General features: G+C 48.9%; 1 protein-coding gene across 1 annotated transcript in view; it reads right to left on the minus strand.

Annotated features, from left to right (window-relative positions):
* Positions 1 to 4,521: 4,521 nt before the first annotated feature.
* Positions 4,522 to 19,977, minus strand: part of LOC143371353 (UDP-glycosyltransferase UGT5) — a 30,803-nt gene continuing 15,347 nt past the window's right edge. The window contains exon 3 of the mRNA XM_076816466.1: positions 4,522 to 7,200. Coding sequence (XP_076672581.1) covers positions 6,903 to 7,200 — 298 coding nt within the window. The 3' untranslated portion in view covers positions 4,522 to 6,902. The remainder of the gene's footprint in view (positions 7,201 to 19,977) is intronic.

Raw genomic sequence — 19,977 nt, forward strand, 5'->3', positions numbered from 1 at the left:
AGCGGGATGCACGCGACTCTTTCCACCAGCAATCTCTAACTTCTCCATTCGACGCTAACAACCAGCCAACACGAAAGGAGAGGTTGGCTGATGATCTTCACAGTCAGACTGCTCGACCCCTAATACCATCCCCTTTCGTCGTCCCTTCACCTTGGCCAACTCCTTCACGACGAAAGTACATCCCCGGCCCCCCTCCGCGCTCCGTGTTCCTTTGGCCTCGTTCCGAAGTGGCGTTTCTCGAATAAACAGTCCCGACGGAAAGGGAGCTGGGGAGGCGGAGAGGACGGCGGGGTGAAAACGACCAAGTCCTTTTCGAGGAGCCACGAGTAACGTGTGGTCTCCGTGGCCGCCAGTGGCTTGCTCGCTCTACAAACGTTCCTTGATGAGATCGACGTGAGCTCGCCTGCGGAGCTCGGCGCGGCCAGTCCTCCTTCCAAGGCGACTTACTTCTTGAAAGTGTGCAGGGTCGGTCGAGAGTCGTTCGGTCCTCGGTTAACGAACTGAATTTTCGCGAGACGTTGCCCTCTAATGGCCGAAGGAACGTTTACGACCCTTCCGCCCGCAACCCCCGCCTATTCTAGCAAATTGCGCGCGACCACCAGCCCCGGCGTCCAGTTAATCTTCGACCACGGACTTTCGTTCAAAGCCGAGCACGTCACGGCATTTTCGCTGTCGCGTTACCCGACGCCCGTCAAAAATCAAACGAGTTCGACGATTGCGCACCCCCGCGGAAGGCACCTGTTGCCTGGCGTTCGACTAATTCCTCGCCGGACGACGTGACGGCCGCTGGTCCATTCGAAATATTAATAACTCGCGCTGGAACAATTGCCTGGGAGAATCTACGCGAGCCTGTCGCTAGGGCCCAAATGACGCGGGTGGGAATTCCACGGTGTCTTCGGACTAGGCTCGAATAAATTATTTCGTCCCAGCCTGCTTTCCATTCGCTTTTAATAGGGTCGTTAAGGGGGTATTCTACCCAGAAGTTCTATTTTTTTTCGTTTGATTTTCAAATATTTTAGGGTTTCGAAAATATGTCTCTAAAATATTAAGGTGAAATTCGAAAAACTCCCAGAGTTATAGGGGTTTAAGGTCGCAGCGTGGCTGGCAGTCGTCCCCTCAACCCTTGTATCTAAAGAGAAGAGAGAGTTGCCCAACATGATTTTTTTGAAGCTCAGGAAGGTTTCCTCTACGGTCCTGGTATACCAGATTAGGGATAAGTTACACGTATTTCTTCTTTTTCGGTCCTCTAAAACATATCCAAAAACCAAAGCAATCGGAGATGAACACTTGAAAATCTTATAACTTTGGGGGCTGGTTTCACCCCCTAAACATGAAAACAGGCCGCTATAAAAATAAAACTCGTATACCTTATTTTTCGGTCCTCTAAAACATATCCAAAATTCAAAGCAATCGGAGGCGGACACCTGGGAACCTCTCCTTGTAAGTCGACCCAGATAATTGCTGGCCGCTGCGAAAAGTCGGCGAAATGGTGAGCCAAGGACCGAGAAAGGGACGATGGAAGAGAGGTGAGCAACGAAGGATGTGTCGATGGAGGAGCGCGAAAGGAGCAGGAGACGGTGTATCGTGCACCTGTTGCCCCCCTCGGGATCGGGATTTACATTTTAATAGACAGCGGAACCCGTTGCTAGGGTACTACCCACTGGGCTCGTCTTCGAGTCCGTGGCGGAGTAGATCGGGGCGAGTTCGCGGTGCTCGCAGCCACGATAACCCGGAGGCAGCGCCAGCGTGCTCGACGCAGCGAGACGGCGCGGTCAATCAGCGAAATTAAAGAAAAACGTTGCTCTAATTGGAAAAGTTCCTCCGCGGGGACGTGGACGAGGGGGGGCGGTCTGGTGGGAAGGCATCGCGATGTTTAAACTAGGAGAACGCGAAGGAATTGCATTTAAATTAGATTACGGGCCGCGTAAATATTGGAATTCTACTCCCGCGACCGCGGACGGAATCGCATTACAAAATATGAATAAATACCGCTCTCGCCGGGCTCCCTCGAGAGGGTGGTACGGGAAGGGTTGGGAATATTGTACGTTACACGATAGACAGCCGGGGCGGCCCCTCGACTTCCGGTTAATTTCGTTGATTCCATCCATTTGTTACACGTTACTCGCGCTGGTTTGCAGTTACGGGCGAACGCACGTTCATCCGGAATTTAATTAGCTTAATTAAATCCGGATTCTTGCCGAGGCTTGCGCGCTCCCCCCGAATGCCGGGATATCACTTGACCTGAAATCACGCTGAAAGAATGCGTTTCAACCGTGCCCCTTCGCCGATGAAACGCAGATCGCCCCGCAATTCACCGCGGAATCGAAACGGCACCGCGGTTCCTTACCCCAAAGATAAATTGGAAACCCATTCGCTGCGAATTCGTCGACACTCATTGCTATTTATATGCAACCGCGTCGCAGATGTATGGCGCGCCGTGCCCGCAGCATTCGCGGGAACGCTCGCGGGTGCGTGCATCGAGGGAAGCTTTAAAAAAAAAGCCGTCGAACGGCCACGAAATGCAGTAAATTTGAAAAATGGTCTCCACGGAGGTACACGGCGGCCGAAAGCCGTGCAACGCATGACGGCGCTTTTTCGCGAATTTCATCCACTCGTCCGCGAATTTCGGCCGTCCCTGCGCCGGAAAAAACATCCGCACCATAAAGCCTCGTAAGGCAAAAAAATTGTTACCGCTACCCTGGTGAAACACACGCTGGGGAGGCGAATGGATTAAAGTTCGCGGCGGGAGTACCTTTCGGAGCGGAGGAGCGATCAACAGGAGGTCGACAGAGGACAAGGGAACGCCAAGGAGTGTCGGATCACGTCCCTCCCATCGATATCCCCTAATTTTCCCTCCATTTTCGCTGACTGAGTTTCCACCCCAGGCTCCTCGCACCCTCCTTTCGGCGAACGCAGCGGGCCAGAATTACGTGGCCTATCTACGCTCGCGAGCGATAGACAGCCGAACCTGTTCCATTTGACCTGGCCCGCACGGAAGAGCAACCTTCCGGAGGCGCGTTTCTCGCGAGGAAAAGGGCGAGGAGACTCGCGCTCGTCGTTCGATCGTGCAAGTTAAAGCGAGCGCGAAATGACGCGGCGTGAACGCTGACAGGCCCTGGTTTCAGCCCTTCAGACTGGTTACAATGAACGCACCCTTCGTTCAGTTCCATTGGCGTCGACACTCAGCCCTTACGAGGAGAGTTACTCGTGGACGATCGTATTGCGCGTGGGAATAATTCAAAAAATATTTTCTGTGGCAACAACGTCTGAGAACCCACGCTTCCGCTGTCCCTTTGCGATAATGGGTTCGAAGTTCCCTCGGAAGGAGCGAGAGGATCGTTAGAGACTGGCCACCGATATTCCTCGGTTACTTTGGCTGTATTTTCACAAAAAATATCTCCACGCTGAGGATCGCTTAAAGACGCAATTTAATCGGGAACTTTACATTCCATTACGCCGAGAAAAAAGTGCCGTATCGCCGGAAGTACGTTCCTCTTTGGCCGTTCTCACAATACTACCACCCCCCTCCCCAGCCCCCGCCAACCCTCAAGCTTCCTGCGGGCTAGGAGGCGCTTTGTAAAAAGCTTGCCGTCCGTACGTGGCGTAGTGCTCGAGGGAAGATCCCTTTGAAGCAACCCCGTCGAACTTCCGTCGCCACTGGACCCCATTCTTGGACATTGGCACACATTATCGGTCCGCGGAATGCTAAGCCCTTAGCGTGGAGTGTCGCGCGCCCGCAGATCTGACTCTCCTCTCAATTTATTCGCGAAAGGAGCAGCTCTCGAGTGTTATAGCCAGTGGCGCACTCAGGGGAGGGTCGAGAGGCCGCGGCGACCCCCAAAGAGAAATGAAAAAATAAATTAATGTGACCACGACTGAAGTAATTCAAGAACTTTATAAAAAGATAAGGAAACTGGACTTTATTCTTTAAATATGTGTATACTAGGGTGGCTCCAATTTGCTCTTGGTAAAAAAATTTCAAGATTTTCTTCGGGACACCCTCTAGAATAGTTCCACATAATTAAAAAAAAAATTGTATTACACGAATATTTTTTTTTTGAGGAAAGTTTTTTTTTTAGCTTTTCGGACTTTTTTCGAAAACCGTTTGTCGCACGAGAAAAAGTAATAGAATATAAAAGATGCTCCTTGTCTGAATCTACAACTTTTGTTTGACATATTTTTTTAATTAATCAATAACTTGGAGGATATTATATAAAATCGACTTCACGAGCTGTTAAATAATGATTTAAATGTTTAAGGGCCCAGGGGCACCCTTTCTTATTATCCGATCGAGCTCAAACTTTACACGGATTTTTTTTTAATTATTTGGAACTATTCTGGAGGGTGCCCCGAAGAAAATTGAAAAGTCGAAAATAAGAGCCACCCTAGTGTATATAATCACCCAATGAATTTTATTGAATTTGCTTGAAAAATATTGCTATCCCTTCAGCTCGACTACCCCCAAGATTAAATCATCAGTGCGCCACTGGCTTAAAGTAAAGCAGATTTCGCTTCTCCACATATCTAAATTCACCACTATATTTCGCTCAAGGTACAATACCAGTACACTCGCATACAGCTACCTGTAGAAGTATACCAGGTATTTACAGAATATTCTGCGAAACGCTCGAACAAAGTGCGCGAATCGATAAGATAGTTATCCCACTTCGAATGAACAGAAAATACCGCCCGGGAATCCTCCTGCCTCACAAGCACACCGCATTCCACACCGCTGGACAGTAGACACGAGGATCTTGACTATCCAAAGGAACGTCGATCGCATCGTATCAGTTTGGTCAATTCAGACGAGCGATGCGGCGCCGTTGCGATTTCACACCGGTACATATATGTATATAGAGAGATTCACACGTGTCGAAATTTTTTGCGACAGTATTGTCGTCTGAATTGACCCTAACACGCGCGCCAGCGTCTCCGCTTGAAATCGACCGGCGTTGTCGACGATTGCCAGCGCAACAGCGACCGGTTCGTGAGACAACAGAAAAAAGGAGGACGTCATCGAGGAAAACCGAAGCGACCCAAGGAACACGCGTACTTCCCTGCACCTCTATTTCCTCTAACAACTGGCCACTCCAAGGGAAACCGCACCAGACACGGACTTTCCTGCGCTACAGCGTTCCGCGAATCGCCAGATAAATATTTCCCGCGATATAGCACAGGACGTGTACGAGTCGCGGCCTAAGGAACCGCCATTTCGAATGCGTTGGCGGCTTGCAGGAGGGAACGCATCAATATTTCATTCGCACATCGACGCAGGGTAAGAGCGTAATTGAAAATTTTCTGTACCAAGGGCGTCCGCGTTGGGGTGACGGTAAAGAAAAATGTGGTAATAAAAAAACAACCCTGCCGATGACATTGACCAATCGCATCATGAAACACGAGGTGCGAGTAGAGTAGCCCTCTTGTTTTTTCAACCCATTTTGTAGCGCCAATTTTCCTAATAACAAGTTTAAAACCGAAATTTAAAATAATTTAATTTTTGTCGAACAAACTTAATAACGACCAGTTTTTGCAAGCGATTTTTCTCAAAAGCCAGGAGATTAACTGCCTCTCTCCTCCCCCCATGTTCTGTGCGCCGCTCTCGAAAACCGGCCATATCGGTGAATCACATTATACCGCTGATTATCGCGCTGGTATTTCGCGCGGCAATGGAAACGATGCTAAAAATTCATCGCTGGGAAGAAAGGGAATCGCGAATCCTTCGAACGAGAATACAAGCGCATCCCCAGCAATGGCGAATCCACGGCGACGACGACGACGACGAGCAGGAGGCGCTTATCTCGCGAGCTTCGTTCTCGAACCGCGAGACGCGCGGAATTCCGCGTTTATCGTGCCGCCTGTATCTTTATGAGCCGCTCCCCGTTTCTCACGCTGCTTGGGCACGGATGCGAGGATCCGCGACGACGAAAGAGGCCGATGCCAGCGGAAGAGAAAGGGGTGGAGGACGAAAAGCCAACGGGAACATCCTGCCGCGTTTAATCTGGCTACGGTAGACGCGATCCGTCTTTGATGGCGACGTCTGCGCCTCGTCCCTTCTTCTTCTTCTTCTTCAACTGGAAAACGCTCGTCTTCGAGCCTCCACATTCGCCTTGGAACCGATGCAACAGCCCCTCGTCGCGGCAAAGCCTCGTCGTTGGCCGTTGTTCTCTTCGCCGTCGCTGCCAGCAGAAGCCAGTTGACGCAGTCGGTGACTTGGCCACCTGGGAAATACCGGGTAATACCCGCGAAGCTGCTTCCCCCTCGCTCTCTCCACCTCTTCCTCTTCATCTCCAGCATTCTTCCAACCACTCCTTCTCTCCCACCCTCCTCTGCCTTCGTCGCTTCTTTTTTCAGCCACCGTCTGTCCCTCGTCGACTGGCCTCGCTCTCTTCGTTCTTCGCTGCGGACTGGAGGCAACGAGCGCCCCCCCACCCCCGAAAATTACGGTGGAGGACTTCCGTCTCGAGTTCCGTAATCAGAATTACGAACACGCGACCCAGCCCCGGACGCTGATGATTTAATTTATTGGAGCCGCTCCGCACTCGCTACCCCTCTCAAGCCCGGGCAGAGTTTCCTCGACGGCGGAATAAAAAGCTCGCCTGATTGGCTATTGTCGAAACGCAACCTCCGCGACGAGATTCGACACGGAATGGGATCGATTGATTGTTTCCGTGGATGGAGAGTAAAACGGCTGGTATCGGCGTGGTCGTAAAGCTTGCGAGGCAATGTCTTATAACTACTTAATGCCCTTGCGAGTCACCCTAACATCCCTGCGCTACTGGTTTAGAAACAGCGTCCGCATTTCCGCCCTTGTCTCTGCTTATATGTCCAAAACACCGAGTCACGCTTCCATCCCCCTCTTAACGATGATGATGATTCTTTCCGTATTCTAGACTATGGCACCATCAATTCCTCTTCTTGTTCGATGTCCGTTTATAGCTACCCCTTCTCCTCTTATTCCTGGACAGAAAATGACTGACCACCGAATAGACGGCATAGAGGGCCAGCGCCAAAACTGCTAGCAGGAAGACAGTGACATCGGCGAGTTCACGTTGCCACCAAGGCATCCTCGTAGCCTCGCTCCTCAGGTAGGGAAGATTATCGGCGCGAGCCGCGTACTCTGTCCACCAAACTGCCGTTTCCACGGCGGTGGCGGGTCGGTCTCTGAAAGCCGTCGACAGCTTCCGAGCGTTGTCCATGTAGCTGCAACAGAAACGTCCCGAAATCGTCAGTTCTCGATAGAAATTACAGAGAGCCGAAGATTTCGATCACCCTCGCTGCGCCCCAGCTGCGAAGCTTGAAGTTCCTTCGCCTTCCTCTTAACTTTTTCAACGACTACAGTAAGGCTGTTCGAGTACTCGAATATTCGAGTAGCTTGAAGTTCGGATCGAGCCGAGCCGAGTACCCGTAAAAACCGAGTAGCTCGAAGGAACCGATCGGCTCGATAAAACCGAGTAGCTCGAATTTCTTCGAGCGACTCGAAAAAATTCCAGCTACTCGGTTCGTTCGAGCCGCTCGAAAAAATTCGAGCTACTCGGTTTTATCGAGCCGATCGGTTCCTTCGAGCCACTCGGTTTTTACGGGTACTCGGCTCGGCTCGGCTCGAAAAACCGAGCCCGGCTCGGCTCGCTTTTTCCGAGTACTCGAACAGCCTTAAACTATAGCCCGGGTACAATACCGTTGCCCGTTGAATAATTCATGAAATAAAACGGATCGATCGGCCACTCGATACCGCGGGTGAGCGGAAAAAGATGCCATGGGATACTTTATAAATATCTCCTGGAGCTTTTAACGGCGCGCTTATCGCTCAGCCGGAAACAACCCTCTCCATACCGATGAGGAGCGGGGGTTGCAGTCGCTAAGAGGACGTCTCGCCCGAACGAGCAGGGAAAACACCGTCTTCCGGTTGTTGAAACACGCGCTGGCATCGGTATCGAGGTATACTTGTACTCGGGGCGCGCGGTCCGTGTCGAGGGAGCAGCGTCCACGAGCAGATAGACAGAGACGGGGAGGGAGAGAGAGAAAAAAATAGAACGAGAGATGAAGAGGAATGACAGAGGCCAGAGAAGCATAGGGGAACACAGAGGACAAGCAAAACAGGGGGCGGGGGGGGAGGGGGTGAAGGGATTGCACGCTCGTTCCGCGACCAGCCCCGACGACCCGGAGCACACAATTTACCAATCGGTACTCTCCATTATTCGTGTTTACAGCTGCAGGCCGCGAATCAACCTGGTCCCCTCCCCTGTTATTTGCCTCGGTCAAATTCAGTCGCAGCCCCGCGGTGGTTTTGAATTAACCATCAATTTTAGGCGCGCCCCACGTCCCTCTTCCGTCCGCGATGCTTCCAAGGGTGTCAGACGGATGCTGCGCCCAGGGATTTAATTTACTGTAGCGTGGAACGCGAGAGGGATGCCTGGAAGCGCGAAAGGGGTGTGCACGGCTTCGAGGAAACGTCAGCGTCCGATTCGATCAAGGGTGCCGATCGAGATGCCTGGATCATTCGCTGACAACTTACTGTCGCACCTCCCGCGATCAACACCCCATCGAGACGCGTTAAAAATTCAACAGCCTTCGCTTCGAGCCCGTTACCTCGGATCGGATTATAACTACACGCGGTGTCGCGAACTTTCCTCCCGCGGAAATTTACAGCCGCGCGGAGCTCGCAAGGAGAGATAACGTACGATTCACGGTGGGGGGTAGATTCGACGGGCCGAGTTACGGGGGACGCTCGTATCTTTCGCCTATTTAGGGTGCCGCAGAATCGATCGTAGGTTCCAGCGATTCTTCCCGGCCGGGGGTATAGAATCTGGCTAGGCGGGGGGGCGTTATCGGTGAACGGGGGAAATTATTTAGCCGGGAAAGTCTGATGGCAGATGTCGCGAAAGTTACGCGAGGAACCGTTTCTATCCCCATTTCTGAGGCCGACTCGTATCTCCGGGGGATCATAATTCCCGCGATATCTCGGATCGTTGTCGCTCGGCTCCGGCACACCGACGCATTACGAACTTACTTTCCGACTTGTAACGTTATCGCGGCAAACTCGGAGGCCTCTCTACGCTCCAGCGGCGCCACTTGCACGGCGAGGCACCCCCGGCACGCGCAACTCATTCGCGGCACCCTACGCGGGGAATTACTCGGTCGGGGGTGTTCTAATTGCGGCAGAGAAAGAAAGACGCCCCGCCATCCGTGAACGTTATCGCACCCCTGGGTCAACTGGATCGGCCCGTGCGAAAACCAACCCTCCAGCCACGGATATTGCTCCCGAGCTTGCGATTATTGCGATTTCCGGGGACAATTTCGAGGAAGAAACTCGATAAGATTTCGATTATGTGGCTCTTTGTTTATGTTTTCTATGCGGCAGATACGATTCTCAGCGTCACCTTCAATTTTTCACTGCGCGGTAGGAAACTTGCTATCAGTTTAATCAATTTCAATGTTCCTAGTGGGTCTATTAGATACAGTGAGGGACAAAAATATTGGGATACCCATTTGAAACAGAATAACTCTTTTAAAATTCGCCCAAACGACTCGACTTTTTTTTTTTAGCAGCTAGAAGGATTAATTTACTAAATGACGTGTTCCGTCGTTTTCAAAAGAATTGCAACTGGTCGGAAAGACGATGAAAATAGTGAAGATCGCTTTTCAACTTTTTTTTATCTAAGCCTGTAATGAAAATTTAATAAATCCCGTTTGCACATTTCCGTCCTCTGCTTTATCTATTAAACTCCAATGTTCTTTCTCTACTCCGTGTCATTCTCTCCTTTCCTCGCGTACGAAACGCGTCCAACACGTGCGCGAGGAAATATCAGATATAAAATAAAAATCATCCCTCAGCGAATAAGGGGGAATGTCGGCGGAACTACAGATAGCAAACAGCGCGTTTAAAAGCGGGCAGCGTTTGTCAAGCATGGAGTTTCGCCGGGGAAGGTGGAAAATTTTGCCGGTGGTGAGTGCGAAAGCCAGCGCCACATAATAAATGAGACTTCCGGTTATCGAGATCCTGCGCCACGGCCCTTTGCTGCCTGCAAATTCTCCGCAAACGAGTTACGAATATTCCGGGCCACGGACTCGCCCCGCTGAATATGCAGGTACACGCAATTAAAATATTCGTCGAGTCCTGGCGCGAGAAAGTAATTTCCGCGTGGAATTTTTCGAAGTTAATTCGCCGGGCCCGCCATGCGTTTTATCGGCCGATGGAGAGCGGGAGGAGAGGGTGCACGAAGTCGGTGAAATTCGAGGCGCTCGGCGACTCGCAGGAAAGTAATCTTCGCCCCCTCGTAATTCCTTCGAAGTTACTTTACGATTTCCCGGCTCGTTGTCGCCCACCGTCTCCCCTCGCCGGCTCAGGCACGTTACCCAACTTACTTCCCCGACTTGTAACGTTATCACGGCGAGCCGTGAGGCCTCCGCCATCCACCCTCTCCCAATTAGCGGGCGTAACCGAACTCGCGCGCGCCTACACCCATCTTCGCGACGCATTATTCAAGATTCCCGGAGAGCCGCGGCCTTCGGAATTATAAGCCATAAATCTCCGAGCGTGCTGGAAATCGCGTGGCAATTACACCGGCAGGACCCTCCGCGGCCGGGATTTGTTTCGCGGCCACGGAACAGGACAGAGCGAAGGGCCGATTTCAGGCTCGAAGGAGATTTCGTTTCGCGTGGGTGGGAAACTGCACCGTGCAGTGGACGATAACGCGACCGGCGAATTGTCGACGCGTCGTTCTGGCCGCGGAGCTACAGCTGTAACGAGGACCGCGGAAACGCTTAACAAACAGCTGGCGGAACAACCGCGAGCATGGCACAGGCCTCCCAGCTAATTGGCCCAGGAGTAGAAAACTCCGTACACCGGGTATATGTTTCACTTGCACCTGACACAAACGCCGTTTAAATCCTCAATTACAGCAGCCGCGCGAGCAGCAGGATATCCGTTTGGCAGGCGTGCCCCGTTAATTCTGCAACGCGGTGGATATCCCCAGGCACTTGAGTTACTTTTCAACGGGGGCCAAGGTCCGCGACAGTGTTTTCCGATCCATGCACTCGGACGTGGACTAAACGCTCAGAGACACCGGACCGCTTCAGCCGAGGGACGCCTTTCCAAGTTGTAGGGAACGCTTGGAATTCAAGTCAGACGTCCGCGGAAAGCCCTCCCCGTCCGATCGTTATCGATTCGATCGAGCCGAATGGATTCCGGCAGCTACCCAGCGTCACGGAGCACCGATGACCAACTGCTTCGAATTAATCGAATGCAGGGGGGAATTGAAGGGAAGCGAAAAAGAGGGTGGGTTTAAGGAGCTGCGACGAATTTACACCTTCCTTTCATCCCCTTTCGAGCTACAGTCGGACGAGGTGCCGTTAACGACGTCAGTGCCTCGAAGAAGCCTGTTTCCCGTAGTCGTGTCTCGAACCTTTTCATTATAATTAATCCTTTCTGTGCTATAATTCTCGGAGTGTATGGACTAAATCAATAAAGGAGTCGCGGAAGTGATCGAAGGCTGCAATTCTCGCGGCAGCTGGAGTAGGTTCGAAGCGATTCGAGGGAAGATCGATACAAGCCTAGATCCCGGGTGCACGGGGGAAGAAGAAGAAAAGTGAGGCGAGCACATCCGCGCTTACTTGCTCCGCTTATCGGGTCGCGTGGTGTTGCGGGAGGAGGAAAGAACGAAGGAACCTCCGGTGAAATGGCCCTCGGGCCCCGAGCTCCGATCCAATTAGATTTTTAATAAAAGTTTACCCATCCCGCCGCTCTGTCCCGCGAGTCACGTACCGGTTTGCGTCCCTACGGGCTGAGAAAAAGATTAACTGGTTCCCAGGGTAACCAGCCTTTTGACACCGAGGCTACTGGACGCCCTTTCGCCAGTGGCGTATGAACAGCACCGCCAACCACCCCCTCCAGCTCAACCGCGCCGCAAAAATTCTCCACTGTACTCTCCACATATCAATCTTTAATGATTTCCCTCCTCGATTCTGCTGATACATCGCGTGGTCTTTGTATTATATATACGGTGTGTTCGGATATACGTGGGAATAAATCGAAGGGGTGAATCTGGACATTCGTTTGGTAGTTATAAGCGTTTAAAGATACGCCTGAAAGCAGGCAATCTGCGTGCACCCGTTCAGGCATATCTTTAAACGCTTATAACTAACAAATGAAGCCTCACTTGCAGTATCGTTATTCTTAATTTTCGTCTTAGAATCACCCCTTAAATTTATTCAACAAATTCAATTTATTGCAGAGCAAATTTATTGTAAATTTATTCACCACCCTCCAAACTGCTTGCGGGTCAACGATCTATGATCTGCATATGATTACTAAACCCAAGAAGTCCCTCCCTGTTTCTTTCTACTGGAATTACCCATCGATCCATTGTCGTTGACAGCTGTGGGTCAGCTGACAATATTTTAATAACGCCCCTGTCGTCACACAGTGTAACGAGTATATAAGAAAAAAATCAAAAATCAAATTTCCATTAAGATACAGTTATTTACATGTAATTGATATGTTAATCATATTTGTACACAAAAGAATTAATTTTTGACATAAAATAATTCATTAAAATATATTTTTGAACATAATTTTGCTTAGTTAATCATATCGTGCATACTTTTGTAAAACAAATGAAATATATATTTTGTTAAATACATTTAAACACAAATTTATAGCAAACATATGAAACAATTATAAAAAAATAAAATTAATTTTTTAAATGATTCGTATTGATAATAAATTTTTAATTAATCATTCTTATTATACATCTTCATCACTATCAGTTGAATCTGAAGGAATTCAAAGGAATTCATTACTTTGAATGTAATTACTGACCCTAAAACCTTTATTTATGTTACTAAGTTACGATGCTCTTATGTCGGAGGACTGTTTAAATTTTGTATTTCATTTCATGGAATTGGTAGTAAAGACTCAATAATTTTGCTTTTTGAACACGTGCCGCGACACAGTGCGTCGCCAAGGCGAACGTCGCGAGGGTGAATACGGAGAGTGGCGAGTACAGAATCGTTTGCGTTACCGGTGTACTTGCCACCGGGTGAAAATGGTGCGAATCGGATAGCGGGGGACGACGTTCCCATCATTCCGTGGATCGAGGCGGGTATTGGATGGGGGGCAGTTGCCCGCGTAGCGAAACTACCAGCTCGTTTCGGATAAACGAGGGGCCGGAGCCCAGCCAACGGCGATCTTTAATCGGGGGGAAACTGCGCCCTCGAAGACGTCCCCGGTTGACTTCACGTCCGAATAAGTATTTCGAGTTCGAAAGGTGGGCGGGACCGTTGGCAGCCGGCTTGGACGCATAAACTCGTGCCTGTCCGTGGCAACGATTCTAAATTATCGCGCGCTCGCCTGGCGGCCGCGTAAAATCTACGTATTCGTAAGCCATTCGGCCCCGGCTGCCTCGAAATTCCTTGGCAGATCTCGGGCGATAAGATCTGCGAAAATACTCGCGCCCCCGCAGCGCGGGAGGGAGACGCGAGTTGTTGCTCGGAAGTAATCCCCCTGGAGGCGCCAGTCCCCAAATCGCGAGCCTCGCCTCGTCGTGCCTTCGACTAATTCTTCCACAGTAGAAAAAGAAAGCAAGTCTAACGCTGCCAGCAGCTTATCGCCCCTTCCGACCCACGAATGGATCGAGAACGTGTTAATTAGGCTTCTATGGTATTAGTTAAGAGACTCAAACTTCATATTTTTCAACCCTTCAATGATATTTATTATTTTTCGAAGGGTCTGCGACTCAAATTTCTGTAAGTATAGGTAAACATCCGTTTCACCACTTGTCCTATACGTCCTCGACTTCTTTTTGCCACTACTGTTTACATTGTTTTATAAACTAATGGAAACTTTCCCGTTTGTAAATAAATATTTATGTGAAAGGTGAATGCACGTAATACGACCACCGAATCATCTCGACGATATCGTTATTGCGGAGCGCTGGAAGAGCTTAATGGATCGCGGATCATCAAAAGTGGAACGACCGTTTCGAATCAATCACGGTAAGTGGCGACATCGCGATCAGAAGCTATGGAAATAAAAGTCAGCGCCGAGGGAGTGAGTTTAATAACGCAGTGGCCTAATGCTCGGCATCTTTCGACCTCGCTGACTCCGTGGATCCACCCCCGAGGCGCCAGCTCCACGGAACCAAAGCAGAGAGAGTGGGATCGATTGAAATTCACGCCGTCATCGCTAACTTTCCTTGATTAAAGCGAGCCGCCGTCTCCTTCTTTCTCCGCGCGCGTCATCCGCTCTCTTCCAGCGCCTTCCGAGACACGTTCGCGCTGCCACGATAATCTGGAACACCGTCGACACCCTTCGAGGGGGATGGATTCTAATCGCCAGAGGGTTTCCCCCCCGACGCGAAAGAAATTCACAGGCTTGCGTGCCCCCGTCCCAGAGCAGACGAATACGTGTTTCTACGGTTCCCAGAATTGACAACGATCCGATTTCGAGATCAAACACCCTGCACGGGGGAGGCTGTATGACGCGTGTACGTTGCACCGCGCGTGTGTATACAGGGTGTCTCTTACGGAACGGTTCCAGTTGAATTTTCAGCTCGCTAAACTGCCTGCGGAATTTCCACAAATCAAAGAGGAACGCTTCGAATGATTCCTTTCACAATCGCTCCAGCACACGCAAGTGTACCTAGGAACCCACCCAAACAATCCACCCAAACCAGCTCCTGACAAACTCACCGCAGCAGCGATCAAGCCCTGACGTCGGCGCTGGTTTTCAAAAAGAACAGAGTCCCTTGGACTAGCGACCGTGTATTTCGGAGCACCCTGTGTGTAAAACCGATCTCGTTCCCCAGAGGCTTCTCCTTCGTCGGGTGCTAGACGGTGGTCGGGAAAATCCAATCGCTTCCCGACGATATACGTCTTTGTAACTCGATAAGTCGCTCGGGTAATGCGGGGGAGGGGTGAGTCTTGCGAAGAAAATTTCGACGTCCAGCATGAGGGGCGTGGGAAGGGGGAGGAGAGGAGGGAGGCAGCGCCGATAGAGAACGAGATCAAAATCCGGAAATCTTATCCTCAGCCTCGGATATTCGGATGCGGCCAGGTCGCTGGGACACGTGACGCGACGATTTAAACCAAAGTATTCCGCGCACCGAGATCGAAAATTGCGACCCCCCCGCCGCTCGTGGAAAAGCGACGGCGCCCATAGCTCGACGCTCCTCGAGGGTTGATCGACTAGGAACGAAAGAAAAGTTGCGCGCGCGAATGGGAGACGCGAGTTCTCAGCCGAGCAGCCAAGCGAGGACGGTTCGATCGGGCGAAACGAGGCTGCAGGAGATAAAGAAACGAATGTAGGGTGCCACGTGTATTCGGCTTCGATATTCATTAGCACCGCTATCGCGGTCAGCGATGCGAGGTTGTTTGTTTAAGAATCGAGTCGCGAGATCGTCATAGCCAACGACGGTTTCGCCGATAAGAGTGCAGATATGCGTGCGGGGAGACCGCGGCTAGATGATGCATTTTTCAGTTTTCAATTTTTTTCATTTTTGTTTGAACTAATTACTTGATAACAAATATGCTAAAACATACTTTGGTCCTTCCTCTTTAATGTGTTGTAAATGAAAAGTTGAGAAAATATATACAAAATGAATGAAAAAATGTTATTTGGGCGAAGGTAAAATGTATCAATTTACCCCACTGCGGAGCTAGTTGATACGTTATTCTGCTTTCATTTTTTATTTCAATTAATTACTTAATAACAAATATTCCAAAATATACTTTGGTCCTCCCTCTTTAATATATAATAAGCGAGAACCTGAGAAAATACATACATAATGAATGAAAAAATGTTATTCGGACGAAGGTAAAATGTATCAATTTACTCCACTGCGGGGCTAGTTGATACATTATTCAGTTTTCAATTTTTTCATTTTTTATTTGAATTAATTACTTAGTAACAAATATGCCAAAATATACTTTGGTCCTTCCTCTTTGATACATAGTAAACTAAAACTTGAGAAAATACGTACAAAATGAATGAAAAAATGTTATTTGGACGATCAATTGGATGTATCAAAACTATTTACTTTTTCTCTATATAAACGAAAACAGTTAAACGACCGTTAACGTCAATGTACACACACGTACGCTGGATCGTAGGAAAGAATTGAACAACAATCACCATGTATCTCGCTCAAATGGAGCTGCACATATACGGTGTCGAGATAATTCGTCTGCATCAACTTGCCCCCTGTATCAACTAGCTCCGGTCTCCCCTACACATCTGGAAATTAAATAAAGAGATGACCTGGTTGTTGGAGACAGCGCGACGTTTTAATCCACAAGTCGATTCGCCCGCCAACTTTCGATTATTATAACATCAAATCCGGTCCAGCAGGGATCGCTAGGCGCACGGATATTAGTGAGACGACCGAAAGCAAATAAAATGGGAGATGATGAAAGAAACACAGTGGAAATCTGCCTCGTATGCTCGCCCGAGATTTTTCACCCCTTTTTCTTAGTGACCTAATAGTTGCAACTGGATCTACTATTTTGTATCAGTAGATACGCTCGTGTAGTGACAGCTACAATTGCTTCCACTTGAAAACTGACGATAACTGTAACGATACCGTTCCAACGTGCACGCTAGTTCGCCGAACATGTTCAGCAGGGAATCAGAGATAAGTGCTTTCGGATTATTCGCGGACGGTTAGGGATTACACGTGTTCCCCGCTCTTTCGCCGAATCATCGCCAGTGAAAAATTCGCGTGGCATATCGTGCTCGCCGAAAGCACGGGGGAATAAGTATGCGTACGGTCGAGGGATGCATGCAATTGATCGGTGAGAGCGAGCCCGCTCTCGGGACGGTCGAAAGGGAGGCCCTATGAAGACGTCAAGCTGGCGGACGGGAGCCTCTGTATTAAGGCGTTTTCTAAATGCGGCGTCCGTGTACATCGCGCCCGAATGCATTATTCAAACACTTGTACCCGTACACGTAACTTAAATAATGAAATTCAACGGATCCGTAGAAGCCGGCTTTTTGCCATCCCCGCGCTCGCTTTAACTCCGAAACGGAATATATTCCCGGGTAAACACAATGCCGAAGACGCGCGCAACTTCCATTTTCAAATAAGCAACTTTTTAATCCGACCTGCACGGCCAGGCACGGCGAGGGACGCCCGCGGGGTCGCGGCCCTCGCGACGAGGTAATTTTCCAATTCACGGGGAGAACCTATCCCTTCAGGAAACGAAACTGTCGCGCGATGCCTCGAGCACTGTACTCTGGAAAACGAAAGCTCTTGCAATCATGGGCCACCCTGGAAAACTGTGTCTGATTGTCAGTGCTCAAAGGAGACCGGGTCTAAATAGTTGATACAGGGGGCAAGTAGATACAGACGAATTATCTCGACACAGTATATATGTAGCTCCATTAGAGCGAGATATGTGAAGATTGTTGTTCAATTCTTTCCTACGATCCAGCGTACTTGTGTGTACATTGACGTTAACAATTGATTTCTAACTGTTTTCGTTTATATAGAGAATAAAAAATATATAAAAAAAAATTTATATCAAACGATTTTATTAAAAATGTAGTAAAAACTAAATTAAAATGCACTAAAAACTAAAAAATAGTTCTTTTCTTGTACTTCAATTTTGATGGTGTTCATATCACTTTAAATAAAATCGTGAGTACGATATTTCATAATAGGATATGAATCACTACTTCAGCTCCTGATTGGTGCCCCACGATTTTATTTAAAGTGATATTAACACCATCAAAATGGAAGTACAAGAAAATAATTATTTTTTAGTTTTTAGTGAATTTTAAGTTAGTTTTTACTACATCTTTAATAAAATCGTTTAACATAAATTTTTTTTATACATTTTTTATTTTCTAGCTTTTAGTGTTTGTGGATTTACATTTCACAGCTCAGACTTCTTTACAAATACCTATCTTTTATTGCTGTATGCAGTTTAACAGTTTGCTTAAACGTTGTAGTGCTACGGTCACTAAAAAATAATTTTTTTCTTGTACTACAATTTCGATAGTGATATACTACGCACGCCTGCAAAGTTTCAAGACAATTGGATAGTTGGACGTGGGTTAAATTTGAGTTGCCAGATTTGAACCATACCAACATACATACGAAAAAACATACAACAAACAGAGGATCGAAGCTGAATAAAATCGTTTAAAAAGTAAATAGTTTTGATACATCCAAATTGATCGTCCAAATAACATTTTTTCATTCATTTTGTATGTATTTTCTCAACTTTTCATTTACAATGCATTAAAGAGGAAGGACCAAAGTATATTTTAGCATATTTGTTATCAAGTAAATAATCCAAACAAAAACGAAAAACATTGAAAACTGAAAAACGTATCAACTAGCCCCAGTCTCCCCTACTTCCTCCGCGTAGGGGTGGTTCTTTGAACAGTAATCGACGTGCCACGTGCAAACTGAGAAATCCCTGAGAAACCCTGGGTCAGGTTTAAGAGCAGCTATTAAAGCCTCGCCTTCTTACCTTAACATTTATGTGATTTTCTATCTCTTTTTATTTTCCGTGTACATTCCTTCTAACGTGTACACAACGCGAGTGTAATACTGCTCTCCTTAGTTAAACTGTCCTATCTAGCATTTTGAAACATTCGAGAGAACTGAAGTTTTACCATTTTCTTTTTTCCATCCTTATAAAAAAATAAATAAATTCGACTATTTCTACTTCTCTACGAAGCACGTAGAATTTTCTAACGTCGCTTAAAATGTAAAAGACGTGTGAATCTCCAAATATTTAAATATTTCTTCTAAAATGCAAAAATTCTAGGATACTTTAACTAAGAAGAGCAGAATACTCAACGAAGCACGTGCGGTAATACCACTCGATGGTCAACGAGGATTCTTCCTAAGAGCGACTGATTTAAGAAGCATCAATCAGAGTCAAAGTCCCATTAGGTACTCGAGTTGACCAGTCCATCGAACGACTGCCCATTCGTCAAAGACGGAAGCAGAACGTCTCCGAAGCCACCCCCGCGCCACTCGTCCAATTACTTTCTCGTCCGGAGACGTTCCACGCGTCATTACGCAGCTACCCCGGCCTTGTTCATTTCCCCGACCCGCTGTTGGCCGTCGTCCACCCCTTTCGCGTTTCCCTCGTCACGGTCAACCATTACGCGCGTCCCTTACGAGCGAGCAGGTGCGCCGAAGCGGTCGTCGAAGCCGCAGAGCCGCGCGAAAGGATCCCCTCCCCCCTCGTCCGTGGAATAAGAATCCCCGGGCCGCGTCTCGCCCCCGCGAATAAATCCGACGCGAGAGGACGCCGAGTTGAACGAGGAACGGCGATAGGGGCGAGACCAAGAAGCTGCAAGCTCGTCGGGCGAAAGGGTTACGCTCGGGGAGAATAAGGACGAGAACAACAGGGCAATAAAGCGGAGGACGAGGTCGAGAGCTCGGGAGGAACGCCGGGGAACGAGCAAACCGGAGAAAGATAGATGTCTGCGGAGGGAACCGAGCGAAAAAGCCGGGGACAAAGCGAGAGAGAGACGGAGAGCGAGAAGGGTGAGTCTGGTGTCGGGATAACTTGACGACGGAGCTGCACTATGTTATCCCTCAGCCGTAACCGAAGAAGAAGCGGAGGAGCAGAGGGGGCGTGCCCCGAACCTCCTTACAAACTGCCGAAACTTTGACTACCAACCCCTCCCCGCCCACCCGACTGCCGCCTTTACGCGGCAGCTTGCGCGCCACCGAGCACAACACATCCCTTGCCCCGTGTGTTACACGCGTGTGCGTTCGTCGATTTCCGAGGGCGCGCGAGACAGTCGCAGGAATTCTGTTGTACAAGGCGAACGGAGCAAGTAAAGCGCGGCGAATCAACGAGGCTTTAATTCAAGTAGAAAAGTCAGTGGATACAGTGCCCCCGGTGTTACCCGGAGCAATTCCTATCCGAGTTTCTACTTTTTGCGCAGGGGAGGAGAGGGCCCGCCAGCCTCTAACAGAGAGGAAGTCCCTGAAACTTTTAAAAATCGCTTGC

This window comes from Andrena cerasifolii, chromosome 7 (assembly GCF_050908995.1).
Source record: "Andrena cerasifolii isolate SP2316 chromosome 7, iyAndCera1_principal, whole genome shotgun sequence".
In the NCBI taxonomy this organism is placed as follows: Eukaryota; Metazoa; Arthropoda; class Insecta; order Hymenoptera; family Andrenidae; genus Andrena; species Andrena cerasifolii.